Source organism: Botryllus schlosseri, chromosome 15 (genome assembly GCF_051294905.1).
Source record: "Botryllus schlosseri isolate E-star chromosome 15, Bs_hap1, whole genome shotgun sequence".
NCBI classification, from domain to species: domain Eukaryota; kingdom Metazoa; phylum Chordata; class Ascidiacea; order Stolidobranchia; family Styelidae; genus Botryllus; species Botryllus schlosseri.
The window spans coordinates 11,489,535-11,507,226 of NC_137250.1; the positions used below are offsets into that span (position 1 = coordinate 11,489,535).

Below are 17,692 nucleotides of genomic sequence, written 5' to 3' on the forward strand. Positions count from 1 at the left end.
CGTAATGTTTACAAAAATCCATTTTCTCCCGTGATATATATAACCATTTTTTTATAATAACTTCAAGATAAGCTGCTACATAGAAATGAACAGGCTTGACGTTTTATGTTCATTAAATAAATTGGTTTGTCAATTTTGGTGACATATTTGTTGCGATCATACCCAAATGTGTAGTCAGAAGCGTCACGCGTTATTATTACATTCGCTATCCCCTATATGGAAATGGATTTCGGCACTCGTTCATATGGAATCGAAGAAGCGGATTTTCAAGACACCACCACGTATTTCAAGAAATGCAGTTGCAGAATTCGCTTTGAAATAATAGAAGTCAGCCCAATTTCTACATGAATAGTATGATCTTATTTTTAAGAAAAGGCATTTATTTGTACCATTGCACGAGACAGATGACGATTGCACGATACTTGAGGTAGATTTGAACTAAAACTTCGTGGGAGTCCGCGGCGGTCTGTGACGGTCAAGAGGGGTCCACGAAGACAAAAAGGTTGAGAACCACTGTACTAGACACACTGAGACGTAATTAACAGGATTACTTGGTGTGTGCCGTTGCCATCACGTAACTGGAATTCGATTTTTGTTGTTTGTGGCATTTCATGGTGTTTGTCGACTACTATGGACTGGTCATTTACACCAGGCCGATATTTTTTATTTTTTATTCGTATCTGCCGACTCGTAGCACGGCCCAATACTAGGCATTTTGTAAGACACCGCTTACGCGGATGAGATGGCGAGGAGGACCCTAGATAAACCCCCAACACTTACGTGGGAATTCTGGAGTCGACCACGGTCGGACTCGAACCCACAGCCCATTAGTGTTGTCGGATGATACCACTACGCTATCTCGGAGTTCGAAGTATTGAAGCTCCTGCGATAAAAGAACCTCAACAATCAGCACTGTTGAGAATATACCAATTGATACAAAGTAACATTCGTCTAGACTTCCAATTGACCTGATTACTACGCAAGTGTTATTAATTGATTTTGTGCTAGTAAACACTCCTACGGATGGAATCCAACATCTACAATTTCCAAGCTCAAGGACAGTGAATCACCTTTGGTAAGAAAACAAATGGGTCTGCTACCGCAATATGTGTGACGTGAGGAGTGCGCAATTGAGCATATCAAGCTATTATATGTTTGAAGTGACGGTAACAAATCTTAGGAGAATAGCCGAGCAGTCAAAATCTAAACAAAAATATTTGTGGCTGATGTTTGTTTCTTGTCAACCAATGACTGCGTGAAAGGTGAATTACGAGCGACGCATGATCTTGGAGGATTTCACGGTGAATTATTTTGCAGCGGCTCCATCAACTAGTAACTATAATTCGATTGATCATAGAAGAAATCGGTTGATCTGCAGTACAAGTTGGTGCAGCAGCACTGTTGAGAACCTAGCTTAACCAATTCGAATCGTGACGCTCTATTTTTACTGATATGACGTCATATTTGAATATCAGGGTGGATATCGACTTTTCCCTGGTCATTGCGCACATAGGCGCGATTTCGATTGGCAAATGATCCACCGAGCAGGAAATGACTATGCCATCGCAAACGGGTCGAAATGCATTGAAACACCATGTCAAAATTCCAGATCGTTACGTCATTTGTTTTGGACATCACACTTGGGTAAATTCTCTCTTCGAATCGGTCGTATGCGCTCATTCGCTGAATGCGCGCGATAAGTGTGCTAGATCTACAAGTAGACGGGTCACGGTGTTGCTTTGTCTTGGAATGTTGTTGCTTACCTTTAAATGCTGCGAGATGTACAAAATCTGCGATAGTTGTCCTGCGGCTTGTAACTTGATCAGACTCAATGTCGTTTGCAGCACAATTACTAATGCCGAACAGACGAGTTATATTCTTGCTGTTGCTAGCGTTGGCGCTATTGCACGAGGCCCAAAACGCACCCAGTCGAAAGAGGCAGTCAAGAAGACGACGGGGGCCATATACTTCCACGAAGCGTAGTCGAGCGCTGGAGAACACTCTGCGCCTGGGAATAGGGAAGTCTGGAGTTGCAGAATGGAACGTCGTCAATCCGTATAGAGCAGCCAGTATTCGGAGTCACGCTCATGCTCCAACAGAATTGGCGGCGGTCAGGCCTCAGCTAAACGGTCGCATGGGGAACAATGACGTTCCGAAGAGACTGAAAGCAAAGCAGCAGTTCCGCCCGAAGCACTACGAGGCTCCCGATAGAAGAGTTCAAGCAGCGCCGGCGCGCCTCGCGACATTGAGTGAACGACAGAAAAACGATATTTCTACCGTAAGTTGATGGTTGTATACTTCGTACCCGCCTGCCGAATAATCTTAAAATTAACCGCAAAAATGTTTGTGAAAACATTTCAAATGAAGCGCGCAGGAGTAAATAATTTGATTGCTGGTTAGGTCTGTAATGAAGTGATATTACGATCAGGATAAAGGTGAAGCATTTAAGATTTCCTTGCGTTGGAACGCTGCAATATTCTTTAAATGTCAATGACGACGATTAAGTTAGCGCTGAATACTCAATCTTTCTCTTTGTACCTAAATCCCAGAGCCAAGACACCCACAAAATGTATCATGTGTGGGCTACGAACATTAGCATTCAATGTTCGACCCATAATACTTTCGACTGAAAATCCTAGTAAAATGACACATTAAATTTTATGGAAATTGCTTTTTTACAACCTAGAGGCTGCACAATCCATCGGGGGTGGGCGTAAATTTCACGGTCGAACTGCGACTGAAATTACGCAAGTGCGATGTGAAACAAAATACATTAATCTCAATGTGGATAAATGAATAGGATAATCATCATCCTCGCGGACTAATCTATTTTCGTTTTGGCCAGGAATTCTTCTTGAAGTATGGATACGTCGATCCATCTAAGCCTGCCTTAACTGATAGAGTTGATCTCATTAGAACGATGCAAAGGAACTATGGACTGCCAGTAACAGGTGAGCAAATTAGCAGTTTCTATAGCAAAAGGCGTTCTCATTTGTGAACTGTACGTATAGGCTACAGTAGCTTATATATACGATGAAGTTCGTTCTTGTCACAATGCTATGAGTTAATCATAAACTCTGCTGCATGTCCCGATGAAATAATGCACTCAGAGTGGATATACAAAGACCTGTATGCAGGGTTGCATTTAAAACAGACGGTGTTTTAAACAATCTTTTAAGCAACTTCCTTTTTTAAGAATACAAAAATGTGTTTTTTTTTCAAACGTATAATTATGCCGTATTGTGTACATACTTTTGAAAAACATGAAGTATGAGCCTACGGACGATTTGCACCCAATAGAGCCGACGTATACGATATGGAGTGGCTGGAACCCTCAAAATCGTCGTTGGTTCAACCAGGGCTGTGGAGTCGGCAACTTTTAGCACCGACTCCAACTCCGACTCCGACTCCACACATTTTCAATGAACCGACTCCAACTCCTGAGTCTTAAACGTACCGACTCCGACTCCGGCTCCGACTCCGACTCCCGAGCCTTTAAAAATACCGACTCCGACTCCAACCCCGACTCCAACAGTATAACCAATTTACTTCGAAAATTATAGGCCTCAAGGACGGTTAAAGGACTATCATATGACCATGAAACATCTGCAAACACATGATTAACGATGGCTTGCGAAATTGTTTCATTGTGGCACAGCTCGAATTAATCACTATACATGAAAGATTGCCTTTCTAAAATTCCTTCATTTTTTCATATTTTATCAGTTTTCATAACATGGACTCTCTAATAACCTAATATGTACGAATCATTCGACCACGACATTCATCCCATCATACTGTATAATTACAATGTAGATAAAACAATCGAAGTGTTGCTCTTGTGTATGAGTCAGCAACTAATACAGAGATGCATCTTACTAATTTTCTCATTACACACTGTACTGATTACAAGCACACACACTCTCACTACTAACAGACATTGGTCATAACCGAAATTTAGGAAGTAGTCAAATAGCATATGTCTAGTCTACAACTCTACATGCACTTAGTCAAATATTCAAGGACTAGGACTTGCAGTCTTTCTTAATCATTTGTCCGACCCAAGCAGCTAAGCTACACCACAAATATTTTCAATTTTGTCAAGTGGGAAGCATCGTTTGGTTATATTTACATCAATTTTACAACCACACGATACATTTGCTCCGAGATTTACGAAATATTGCGCGGGCAACTTGAATGTTGATACCGTAACCTTTTTTTTTGTCGCCCGATAGGAACGAACCGAATTCGGTAACACTGAAAACAAGACTTATATGACTACGTTTTAAAATTGATAACAATTATGTCATGAAAACTCAGTGTGCAACTGTACAGTGTACAGTTTGCAGTCATGCCCTGGTCGCGCGAAGCACGAAATTTTTTCAAAGGTAATGGGTGAATTTGATCAATAAATATATCACTTGCACTGTTGCACATATTGGGGGTCGCCTCTGTATAGCAATGGGCTCATTTGGCTAGGACAGGATCATTTTGCGTTTTAGACATAGCAATATCGACAGTTTCGGTGAACAATGAACATGGCTCTGTCATTTTGCGCAAATGTTTCATTGCCGACGATCTCGCTACGAGCGCACAAGCGAAGTCACGTGTTGGACGACACGTTATCTCCTAATCTCGATGATAGTTTGACTCAATTCTGTAAATTACGCGTATTTATAATTTCAAGGGTGGTTTCCAATACTAAATGCAAGAAATGTGACAATAAATCATGCGAAGTGCTAAGAAAAATTTCAAGTCAAATAAATCTGATACGGAATATTCTACTTTATGGTCATATACGAAGATCTGCGCTGAATGTGGCTGGCCCCTGGTTACGCCAATGCGTCGAAACTGATGTTTTAGTCATCATCAAATTTCGCGGTCAGGCTAATCAAATTTTGGTTGGTCTTGCAATTTTACCCGATGTTATATCTAATTTCGAGAATCACCTCGCAGGCCACGGAAAACCACATTTGGCCTGCGGGACACGGTCTGGCCGCCCCTGATCTGCATCGTTACTAATAACAGTGATTGATAGTACATAAAAATCCTATTTTAGATATTATTAGTAATTTGAAAGATATCTTTGAAAAGAAATTGTTTACATAATAAAGAAGTTGGAGTCGGAGTCGAAGTCGGGGTCATTTTCATTAACTCCGACTCCAGTCAGTATTTTTTCCACGACTCCGACTCCAGCCACCACAGTTTATATACGACTCCGACTCCATCAAGCGAAAATTAGCCAAACTCCGTCTCCGACTCCACCGACTCCGACTCCACAGCCCTGGGTTCAACAGTTATAGCAAGTAAATCGGTACGGAGTGGACGTTCTGATGATGATGACCGCCGACCGTAAAATGATCCAGTCCTGATGGTTAAAGATATTTATGGTCCTGGTTAAGACCGTGGTCGGAAGCTCAGTTCGTCGAAGGAGCCATATTTACCCTGTATTTTCAATTGTCAATAATAATAAAAAATAATGATAATAAAGAACTTGTTTTAAACAAGGGCCATACTTCAACATGTTTCTTTTAAATTGATTTTTGTTTTAAATGCAACCCTACCTGTATATAATCAGTGTGTCAGAACATTCTTGTAATAAATCATAGCTAGATCACTAAACAAAACGTTCGGTTTATATAGTATACAAAATGGTGGTGTCTTTTCATGGATGTTAAGTTTTGTGTGATTATATTTTGAATCCATTTATGTTCACTTGTCATTATTTAGTAAGAGTACAATTTATACATTTTCCGAAGTGAAAACAGCGTTTCTACCACATGTTTCACATTTCCTTACTAAATTACATGAGTTGCAAATTCAACCCAATGCCAACCTGGACCTAGTTGTGTCTCTTTTTGTGCTGAGGGATAAGTAAAAACAATTTTAAGTAAGTAGGGATATTAACGAATGTACGGAAGGTATTGTCATAAATCCTGGAGAACGCATCACTGACTATTTGATAGTCTCTGCTTCATGGTTCTACCAGACAGGGATAAGTATAAAACCATCCCAGTGTGTTTGAAATACGTATTATGTACGCGCAGGCGAAATGGACGAACCAACAGTTATAGCTATGGCATCGCCGCGATGCGGCGTCCCCGACGGTCCCGCCGAATATAATTTATTTCCTTCGAGGCCGCGCTGGGAAAATATGGACGTCACGTACACGTGAGTAATATGATTTCCGTGAAAATACGAATTACGAAAAACACCAACGCGCTACCGGGATTGACGCTGTTTATATTATTCCAGGATTCAAGGTTATTCACCCGACATGAGTCAGTGCCAGACGAGAAACGCACTGAAACGGGCGTTCAGAGTGTGGGAGGAGGTGACTGATCTTACGTTCGAAATGGTAGATCGAGACGATGCGGATATAATTATTTACTTTGGACACGGTAAATGTTTGTATTTAAATGCTGTCGAACGATTTCAGTTTAGTATAAAGCAGGAAACTATACACAGCTATGATCGTTTCCGCTATGGTAACAAACTTTTTGCGTATATTTTATCCAATGGAATACACTATGCCGGGTTGTATGCAGCAACGCGTCTTGAACTCAGATGTGAGTTCAAATATAGGTTCATGCACGTACCTAATCCCGAACGCAGTTTAGAATATACGCGACTGGTATGAACCCGATTTCAATCTTTGAACTTCTATCATTTCTAAAACATTCGGTGTCCGAAATGTAGGTGTAAAGTTCTGGATTTTTGACGTAATGATTTCAAATTAACTGAACCGTGAACGACGTATTGCTCTGCGTGGATTTCATTAGCGTTGTGTACATTTTCGGTTATTTCACAGCACACAGTAACGTACAAAATATAGAAGCGGAAGGAATGAACCAACATAAACACTTGAATCAGTGGTGCAAATACGCAAAAATTATTTGAGCTCTCCGAAAAAGTAGAAGTACATCGTTAGTGACTACTTCCGGCATTTTCATATGCCGTATGTTCAAGTCACAGACATAAATCAGAATTTCGAATTTTTCCGTCCCGTCCACTGACATTCGCTCCTGATGAGAGTTAGCCGGAAACACACCCTTTTCTCACTCACGGCTGTTTGCAATCGCTGAAGCTAGGCTTCTATACTGTGTTCCCGAATTTCCGGTATCGTGTGAAGGAAATCAATATTTTTTCAGAGGAGCACGGCGACGGCTATCCGTTTGACGGCTCCAACGGCCTGCTCGCTCACGCCTTCAACCCCGGCAACGCTGCGATATCTGGAGACAGTCACTTCGACGAAGGGGAATTCTGGACGCTTGGCAAAGGGCGCGGTGAGGACGCGCACACGAATAGCTCTTTCGTATAAGAAATAACGCGATTCTCTTGCAGTTTTCGATACCTTCAACGGCAACTCCGGGGGCGAAGCCTGCGTGTTTCCGTTCTACTTCCAAGACGTGGAATACAACGCCTGTACCAGCGTCGGGCGAGATGATGGTCTCGAGTGGTGCGCGACCACTGGTGACTTCGACAGGGATCAGCGGTGGGCTTACTGCCCGCATGAACGTATGTGTTATATTCAGGGGTGCCCAGTAACGAAGTACTTCTACTGTACTTTTTCGGAGTATCCAAGACGATTTTACCTACTTGCTATACCTTGGATATTTTAAATCAGAGGTCTCAAACACGCGGCCCCCGAGACCATTTTGTGCGGCCCGCGATGGCATTTTGGATTTCGAAGTATTCGACAATATTTAACTACCAATTTTTTTTTCTAATTTGAGAACTTAAAATTTGCTCTGAAACTACTCCAGAAGCCTGAAACTACTCATCAAACTTCACTATTACATCACTTTCAAAAGTTACCACGCCGTGGAAGATCAACAATTACGTGACATTACTTGTTCACGATGATAAAACATGACCCGTTGATGATTCGTGACTGAAAATTGTGATTTGAACTTGGCCGGCCGCGACCTTCTGTAGAATTACTCGTACTCGTCGCGTCAAACGTTACAATCAGAGAAGGACTTCTGTGACTCAGAATGCCGTGACTTGGTACAACCACGGACGCAACAAACTATCAAACTGGTATGAGAAACAGTAAAATATCAAAAGCTCGTGGCTTGCGTTGCGTAGCTTATTTAGATATATAAGCAGGTCGGTATGGCAACCGCCATTGGCAATATGTTGCCCGTTTGATGTATAGTTGGTTACATTCTGTGTCATCTTGGGATTCTTCGGCGATTGCACATTTCTACTGCTACGGCACAGTATTCATTATGTTTAAGTTGTTATTGATCTGTTCCATTTCGAAGGTAAATATAACGCTGATAATATTTGACTTTGGTAATGACATGATCAATATAGCCTTATTCAGGAGTAGGCCTATGCCCGAAATCCGGATCAGGCTGTACTGCTCCGATGCTCTGAGATCAGGTCAATCTTGGTAAAATTACTAAATCCTACGGCACGTCAAATGTCCAGCAGCTGCAAAATTATAACGCGACAGCGTTTGAGATGTCCTGATGCATTTGTGCTGTCGCATGGGGTCTACAACTAATTATGCTGACAAACTATGCCAAGAACAGCAACAATTTTATTCAAATATTTAAAAATGTGATTTTTGTCGTGCCAGGCGTGAATTCACAATAGTAAATCACATTTTCACGATGCGTGTGGAATGTGCGTCAGCAAGGTCCCGTCAAATAAGGCCTACTTGGAAATACGTTGAATTCCCCTATTATTGGTGCGGCGGCCCGCGGCGCCATCAAAAAGTAGGAAATTGACCCGCGAGCACATTTGAGTTTGAGACCTCTGTTTTAAAGCATAATCAGATGTGAACAAAGTAGTTAAGAAGGCTACTCAAGTACGAGTAAAAGTAGTGATTTCGAAAGCAGCCCAACACTGCTTCAAGTAGAAGTAGAATTTGCTGTCTTTGTGAACTACTCAAGTACGGTAAGTAAGTAAGGTTTTGAAAAGCAGCCATTAAACACGCTCTCATTGACCGGATGTGTTGATACACCTCAAGCAGAAGATATATATTATCAGGGTTGTAACCAAGTCACAAGGACCCGCGTCACAAGTCGATTCAACTGTTAAAGTTTTGACTTGAGTCATTTTCAATTCATCACCGAGTCAAGTCCGAGTCCAAGTCAGGTTTCAACGGTCCGAGTCCGAGTTATAGTGTTGTGACTCTAGTCCGAGTCCAATTCATTGTGCTCAGTGTTCATTTTCGAGTTCAATCCTGTTCAACTCACTTTTACACCTCTGTTTGGGTGATATTGAATACCTCGCATTCATGATATCGTCATTTTCCATATTTTACACAGTTTGACCCTTTCTTCAAGTACCAGAAATGATAGACGACATATCAACAGTGTGTTATCAATAGACAGTCCTTCGAAGTTACAACAAAGTGCCTGTCTTGGCCGTCCTAGTTTCGAGTCATATGACATGACTTGGTCGTGCTGTCATGCGACATGACTCGAGTACAAGTCGAGACAATTGCCTCAAGTCAAGTCAAGTCAAGTCACCAAAACATCGCGATTCGAGTCGAGTCATGACCCGAGTCATTACAACTTTGTATATTCTCAACAGCATAAGAATTCGACTATATCATGTGACACAAATAATAGCTTTGCTATAAACATTGGTTCGATACCGATTTTCACCCCATAGTGCTCCCTTTCAGGGAACGGAACGGCATGTGTCCTCCCGTGTATACAAGGCTCATATAGTTAATCAGACGATGAGCAGCACGGAAAATTTGTAACGGATCCTACATTAACACGCTGCTCTATTACGAAACTGCCAAGTGGAAATATGCTAGATCCTTATAATCCCGAACATTTTGCCGAGTTATACTCACTATGATGAAGCTGTGATATGGACGGCTGTGAGGCCTGAATTTGGGCACATTAACCTCTTAACCGCTACCTAAGTTATATTAACCGAGTCTTTCCATGGCCTGTTTTAGTAGGCCATGGTGTTTCGTGGAAATAGATTGGTCATTCCATATCTATTTCGCACGCAGCATAACGAAAATTGGACCCCGCGAAAAGATTCTCTGAAATTATCCGTTTTACCCTCTCTCTCTCCCTCTCTCTCTCTCTCTCTCTTACAACTGTAAATAGCGCAATGTACGTAAGTGACAAAATATGACGAAGCCGAAGTAGAAGTTGCGGTATATTAGATTTACTTGAGTAAGTACTTGAAGTAGGGCAAACTATTTGAGTACTTCGAAAAAGTATAAGTACGTCGTTACTGATCAGCTCTGAGTATAATGTAGTTTAAAGTTACGCTTGTTTCACTTTTATGAGCGAAATTGTTATGAAGACTGATCTAAAGAGCCACCGTATCACGAAAACCGGCTATATTTTAGAAAAATGCACCGATCTGTAATGTCGTTTGTCATTTTCCGTTGGTCGGTAAGATGCGACCCTTCCACCACCCATTAACTGCTAAAAGTATGCGACACATCAACAAAAACTACTTTGAAACTAATTACTTTATTTTCAAGTCTCCATTTTGTTGTTGAAATTGTTCCTTCCGTAATTGAGTAGAAATTTATACTTCGACCTCCACCATAGTAGCAACGCTGACTACGTTGATCACCTCTGTTCAGTGCTCTTCACCTACGGCGGGAACGCAGACAACGACCCTTGCGTCTTTCCGTTTCGCTTCCAAAACAACGAATACACGGAGTGCACATACGAAGGTCGATCGGACGGATACGCGTGGTGCGCCACGTCCGCCAACTACGACGAAGACGGCCGCTGGGGATTTTGTCCTTCGCGAGGTATCAAATGTCTGTAAATTATCACGGAGAGCAGGAGTCAGATTTGTCTTCTTTATTCAGCTCATGGAACCAGCAGCGGCAACGCAGGCGGGGCGGCTTGCACCTTCCCGTTCAATTTCCAAGGGAACAGCTACTCGCAATGTACCACCGTCGGTAGGAGCGACTATATGCTATGGTGCGCGACCACTGCCGATTACGACGTAGACGGAAAGTGGGGATTCTGCGAGGGTGACGGGTACAGTCTGTTTCTGGTGGCTGCTCACGAATTCGGTCACGCGATCGGGATGGATCATTCCAGCGTTGATGGTGCCCTCATGTACCCGACGTGAGTAGTGCGAACTTTTTTTTTGTTTGTGGCAATCTGTATTTGCTGCTTATTGTGATGGTGAGCGTAGATTTGGATTTGAATTCGGGCATGAAATTTAGAAATCATTCTGGGCTTTGACATCGGATTTGGAAATAGTAAATCGCTCATATTGTATGTGTGCGTACAGCTGAGTCTGCGTTAAACGTTACCTAATTAAGTGTCTTCACCATAGTTGAACCCAGCATGATTCTTTATCATAGACGTTTCCAAGTTCTTTACGAGTGTGAGCGTTACATCTATATGCGATTCGCAATTCACGACAATTGTGCTCTCAGTTCTTCATACTTCTGCAGTTTATATAACCGCTTATTGCAACCACCTAGATCAGGGGCGGGCAACATACGGCCCGCCGGGATTTTGTGCGGGCCGCCGACAGTTTGTGATGATGTGGCCCGCGTCGCCGTCTACAGACAATTAGGCGAAAACACTTTCGATCATGAACATTAGCAAGATAAAGCGGCGTTTCATTAAAACTGATGTTCATCGCATTGACGTATAGCCAGGGGCGAATTGGGCCATGCCATTCACAGATTTTTCGAAAATATTCGTAATATCTGTAAATAGAGGAATATTTTCGGGTAGATGAATTCAAACTAAAAAAAATCGCGGGTTTCGCGCGATTTAGTGTCTCTACGTACGTGTCTTGATTATGAGAATACAGTATCATTGATACACTATAATAGCCCGAGGCCGTTGGGTTGCAGGAGTTTTCAACAAAGTAATTAATAAGAATGAACCCGCCCGAAGAGAATAACGTGCGATAAGCTCACAAATGTATGTATTCTTATGCCATGATCAATGTTCAAAATTATAATTATACGTGCTGTAAATTTTGGAAGAAACCACCTGCTCAGACACTCATCAATATCATTTTCGCGCTTCGCGCGACTAGAAGCCGAATGCACTCTGACTTTTTGGATCACATTCATATCACTGATTGAGGCTCGCCCGTGAATCGGTCGCCCGATCGGTCATAGTTCGCAATTGCAGGAATGTGTGCGTCTTTGAATTGTACATACAAAGGGTATAGTGCCGGGTAGGATGGACGGATCTGTGGCTCTTTACCGCGGGGAGAGTTCCCCTGAAATCATAAAAAAATTTCAGGAATCCGACCCGCCTTATGTTCATGTTCCCCTATCCGGCCCGCCGGATGGAGAAGTGGCCCGCCCCTGACCTAGATCTATGTTCCCTCTAAGCTGCGCACGTGCGCAAATGCGCAGTGCTGACAAGGTGTCTGCGCACAGAAAATCCGAAGTGATGTCCTTTTTTTAGTGGTAACGCACTGTTGTCCAAGGGTCTGCGCAGTGAGTTGGTGAGTGTGCGCAGACCCATCAAAAATTAGATGGAACATTACCATGGATGTACCCTTGCTTGTTCGTTGCGTTGCTATTCTATTCCTGAGTTGAGGAATAATCGGTCGGCAAATAATGTATGGCATTGTATTCCTCGCCAGATATTCCTATTCGGCTGATTTCAACCTACCCGACGACGACACGCGAGGTGCGCAGGACCTATACGGCGGCCCCAGGAGAAAGAGGCTGCCGCCTTTGCGTTTAGAGTCGTGCGGCGGGGACCTGACCGTGACGGAAACGGCGACAACACGTGAGGAATTTTGACCCTACCGCTAATCCGGATCTCTCTCTTCATTGCGTTGCATTTAGGTCGACCTCCGGTAACGAACAGGTCCACGAGACCGTCGTCAAGTACCACTACCGCGCCTCCGGTGGTCGATGATTGCGACAGAGCCAGACCGGCACGGATTTGCGATCGTGGCATCGACTCAGTGATCACTTACCAAAACGACTATTACGTTTTTCAGGTAGCTTACACTAAATGTAACAGTATTGATTGATGTGTTATTCACGATGTAATTTTGGAATCATGGCTGTGGGACTGCACTTTAAAGCCTAGTTTTCGATTTAAGACTCCCTGAATAAATTCAAACACTTGTTGTTATAATCACATGAAAAGCATTGTGACGCCACTATTCCATTTTGGATTCCGTACTGGCAAGGGCGTGAATTGCCTTCTTCTTTCCAATGCATCTCATGAACGCCATTGTAGGGTGCATGGCTGTGGGTGGTTTCCGGACGTGGGAAAGCTCAAACCCAAACTCTCTCCAGAGTAGCATCGTATTGGAGAGAGCTCAAGTGCGGAATAGACGCCGGTTATCAAAGGCAGAGCGACGCCATGCTCATGTTTTTCAAAGGTATATACGAAGATTTGCTTTCCAATTAATTCTGATTTTACGGCTGTCATAGAGAAGTTAGTATTTACCTGGACTTTGATGAAGAGTTTAAAGTAGGTTTGTGTAGATTCTAATTAAATTTATGACGTGATAAACGAAATAACCCCACCGTTAGGTCACGACAACTCTGGAAAGGGTGAACACTGAACAACAGTGAACAACGATGGTCGCGTGTCGCCTGTCCATATATTTATTGGTTGTTGGTTGTTTTAATGTCAAGCGATGTACAATTGGAGTATTTGGTTCCATTAAAAGAGAGTTGAAATATTGCTAACTTTAATGTAGCCGCTTCTTTGGTGGATTGGAGCTAGATTTCTACATTAGTCTTGATATTAACTAACGCGCACCGTACGATGACGTCAGCATGTATCTGAATTCGATATCGGTATTGTTAAATGCGCTAGGTGTCAGTCGATATTTCCGAATAGCCCGTTTGGAAACAAAATTTACAAAGTTTATAGCACATTTAGGTCTTTATAACATGTACCATATCAAAACAAACTCAATTTAATACTGATATTCACGTCGATATAGCATTGCATTTATAGCAAATGGTGAAGACGTTAGATATAAAGCATACTAGGTACATTTAGTGGTGTGGAAACGAGGCCAAGCGCTGGCCCCGGTGGAAAGTACACCGTCGAAATCTACATGGCCGTGGATTATATATTATAATATTCTCCCAGGCATCAATCGTCGACATCGATCGGTTTGGTGTCGCAAAATACAAACTTTAACGAACTCGACCTCTTCTTTAGGCAGCAAATATTACCTGTTCGAGGGCCAACGCGTCGTGGAAGGTTACCCCAAGTCTGTGACAACCCTCGGGCTGCCGCCACGGACCAAGGTCGACGACGTTGTTTTTATGCGCACCCGGGACCCGGTTACAAGGAGGAAGGAGTCCAGGCTGTACTATTTTGTTGGCGAAAAAGTCTATAGGTGTGTTATGATAAGAGTTAACTGGTAATGGGTAACAAATCAGACCAGCCCCAACCACGTGACTGGTAGAGTGGTTTTACTTTTGCACAGACATTCTGTAACGACTTCCGACACAATCGAAGTATCACTAGTCTATTTCGAAATACTGTCAGGAAGCTAGTTTTTGGTCATTGATGATTTTGAAGCCTATCATGCCAACACGCAGAAGTGAGTTTCACAATTGCATCTGACACTGCGGTCCGTTCGGGTCAGGGGGCCAAAGGCATGTTTCTTTTAGATTGTCGTCGAGTAAGCAAGGCGAATTCTCTCTTTTCTAAACATTTATGAAAGGTTGATTTTAATCATCAACTTGCAAATTCTACTTACGTGATAAACTTACGAGAGCACTACTGCTCAATGCGCACTGCGCAGGCACTTAACCGGAGCCTACTATAACTTAAGTTATCGCAGGCCCCTACTTAACCATTTTGCAATTTCTGTATTCTAATCGAAAACAATCTATATTTCAACAGAGCTGATCCCGATAGCGGGCAGGTTCGGACTGATCTGGAACCTTCCATTCTCGGTCAGACGCCTGCTTGGAGAGATGTACCCAGAGATCTGGACGCTGTGTTTATGGAAAGCCTGGATAAACGTTAGTTACATGTATATTTTTCTAAACTGTTATCCTTCATTCATCACGTCTGAATTCCCCGCATTTGCCGACAGCGTAAGAGACATATCGAGATTTGTTATCGAGGCTGCTTGAGACGAACCCATAGCTAAAATAGGAAATGATATGCACCACGACATCAGTATGGCGTCACAATCCCGAAAATAGCTCTGATAGTGATCACAAAATTTGTCTACTCTCCATCACTTCCGGTGGGATTTATGTCCCGGAAGTACTGAATATAACGTATGCGTTCTGGCACAGATAGAGTACCAGCTGCGTATTCATTTCCGAAATGATACAGAAATATAACATCGCGCAACTTGTACTCACATTACAAGCAAATGAGCATGAGCATTTGGAGAGAACAGAATATAATTTTTCATCGAACATCCGCGAATTGAATTCGCCGGACACCATGAAGTAATCAACGCAAATGACGTGAGATAGTTAGAAATTAAGATCTTCGCCTTTGGTACCACGTCTAGGCCCAGTGTGGAAACAAGTGCAACTCTGTGAACTTTCAATATTCTTTACGACTGTCATAACATGCTGTCCTATAACTGTCCTACCTGTCCTGTAGACGTCCTGTACTGTCATATAACGTGCTCCCGTATTATTTCAGCGTATACCATATTCCTGAAGGGTAAGAAGTATCACCGATACAACAACTATCAAGGTACACTCGATTATGCCAATCGGAACGTGAAGAAAATATTTCGCTGTAACGGAAAGCAATCGCCAGCCATTGCGCTACCTCTGCTGGAGCGTCCGACTTGAACTCTTGATTATAATTTGAGATTTACGTCTTCGTTCATACCCGTTTCTGTATTCAAACGCTGCGCACTTTCAATGTTTCTTTACTGCTATGTACAACTGGTATTTCAGTAGTTGTATACGCCATATAAAACGATATTCAGATTTTAAAGGTGCTTAACGGCTTATGAACGCTATTGACAAGTTGAAACGTGAGCATCACATGCTGCTCGGTTTCTCATTACATCTAAGTGACTTCTGGTGCCTCCTCCTTACTTCAGTCTCGCCATTATTACGATTTGCCATTGATAAATTATTTGGGTAATGGAGGGACAGTTTGTTTGTTTGTGCCCTCGGCATCAACTAGCTGCTTATATGCAAAACTTTGCAGTGCTGAGAGCTACATAACTTGATCTCAACTGGGCGATAACACACCGCGGCATATCTTCTTAGACGGTACAGACTTAAATAGTCTGTTCCTTACCCGTATATGAGATAGCACCGCCACTGTAGGAAGAGGTGTAGTTCCGACTGATGCATGTGTATTGTGTATGCGAAGTTTATTACAAAGATTAAAACAGCAACAGGCAACACAAGAACAAATTCGACGTCTCTCTCCACAGTCACGCGCGATCTGCCGGCCAATCGTATATATTATACACGTCCACCAATCTAAATTCAATCAACTCGTAATCAATCAATCCCACGTGCGATAATATAATCAGCGGCCCAGGCAACACAAAAGCTACACAAAAGCACAATGTGGACAAGACGTAATTACTGATTATATCACTATGGAAACCATTTTTTCATCAGCTGCTGCGCTCTTGGTCGACACCAGACATGGGGTAATCGCGATTAGTAATCGTAATCGATTACGACAATTACAGCATTTTCAAGTAATCGTAATCGCAATCGATTACATTCGAAAAAAATCCAAAGTAATCGTAATAGACTACTTCACATATCTAATCGATTTTTTTGTGAAAGAACGATTACTTTTTATTTGTACAATGAATATGACATAACCGAACATTCGTGAACAAGGAAGAGATATTATACTAGGTTATTGATAGCGCAAGCAGTTGATTTTCAAACGCCACTGCTCATTATTACGTCAGAAGTATTAGCTTTGCTCGTCCTTGCGTATCCACACGTAGTAAATATATATTCGATGTACATTGTTGTGTGATTGTTAGAACAGTATAAGCCATGCTGTATATCAGCCAGGTTATCAATACACTCCAGACGCCACTACCTCGCAGCAATATAATAATCACCACTCTGCCTAGTTTCAAATAGTAAATGATGTATTGATGTTTGGTTATGCTGATAGTTAAACGCAGTTTGACCGTTGCTGCTTGGCGAGCAGTAGGCATATCTATGTAGTATACGTAGGCTATGTATTGTACATACACCGGACAAAGATTTGAAGTTTTGTACTCGTCAAATAAAACATTACGATGGTTAAAATCAACAGCTGCGTTTATATATCATAACCGAGCCGTTCTTTGCCGTTTCTCGTAACGGCATAACGGCAGTTTGCAGTATCTGTATTAAGTTGGAGGTAGAATTTTAAGTTCACTTTATCTTATCCTCATATGACTACTTGAAACGGGCGCCAATCGTTATTTCACAATTCTTCACTCGACATCTATACCTGTCGTCATAGCCACCCGCTTATACACCATGTTAGCGTGGGTTGTAGGTACAATCAGGACCAAAACAGCAATTCGTCCCCCACTCCAAACGTTGGTATTGGTAAGGTTGTAACCAAGTTACAATGTTCCGAGTCACAAGTCAATATCACTTTTATAGTTTTGACCAGGGCTTTGGAGCAGCCGTAAATTTAAACTGCTCCAGCTCCGGCTCCGGAGCTCTCTTCTATCATACATTAGCTCCGGCTCCAGCTCCGGAGCCGCATTATTACCACTGCTCCGGCTCCAGCTCCGGCTCCGGCTCTGAAATTATCGAATG

The 17,692-nt window shown here is 42.5% G+C and overlaps 1 protein-coding gene across 1 annotated transcript; it reads left to right on the forward strand.

Annotated features, from left to right (window-relative positions):
* Positions 1 to 1,773: 1,773 nt before the first annotated feature.
* Positions 1,774 to 16,044, forward strand: LOC145457891 (72 kDa type IV collagenase-like). The gene is made up of 14 exons (XM_080336183.1): positions 1,774 to 2,278; positions 2,846 to 2,951; positions 6,048 to 6,171; positions 6,256 to 6,401; positions 7,152 to 7,286; positions 7,345 to 7,518; positions 10,580 to 10,753; positions 10,814 to 11,078; positions 12,574 to 12,722; positions 12,782 to 12,939; positions 13,185 to 13,329; positions 14,127 to 14,307; positions 14,820 to 14,941; positions 15,585 to 16,044. Exons 1-14 carry the CDS (start codon positions 1,832 to 1,834, stop codon positions 15,737 to 15,739), a joined length of 2,481 nt encoding a protein of 826 aa, XP_080192309.1. The 5' UTR covers positions 1,774 to 1,831; the 3' UTR covers positions 15,740 to 16,044.
* The last annotated feature ends 1,648 nt before the right edge of the window (positions 16,045 to 17,692 follow it).

Coding starts and splice junctions, on each gene's coding strand:
- LOC145457891 (XM_080336183.1), top strand. CDS start 1,832: ATGTCGTTTGCAGCACAATTACTAATGCCGAACAGACGAGTTATATTC. Junction 6,172..6,255: donor AATATGGACGTCACGTACAC/GTGAGTAATATG, acceptor ATATTATTCCAG/GATTCAAGGTTATTCACCCG. Junction 7,287..7,344: donor GACGCTTGGCAAAGGGCGCG/GTGAGGACGCGC, acceptor ATTCTCTTGCAG/TTTTCGATACCTTCAACGGC.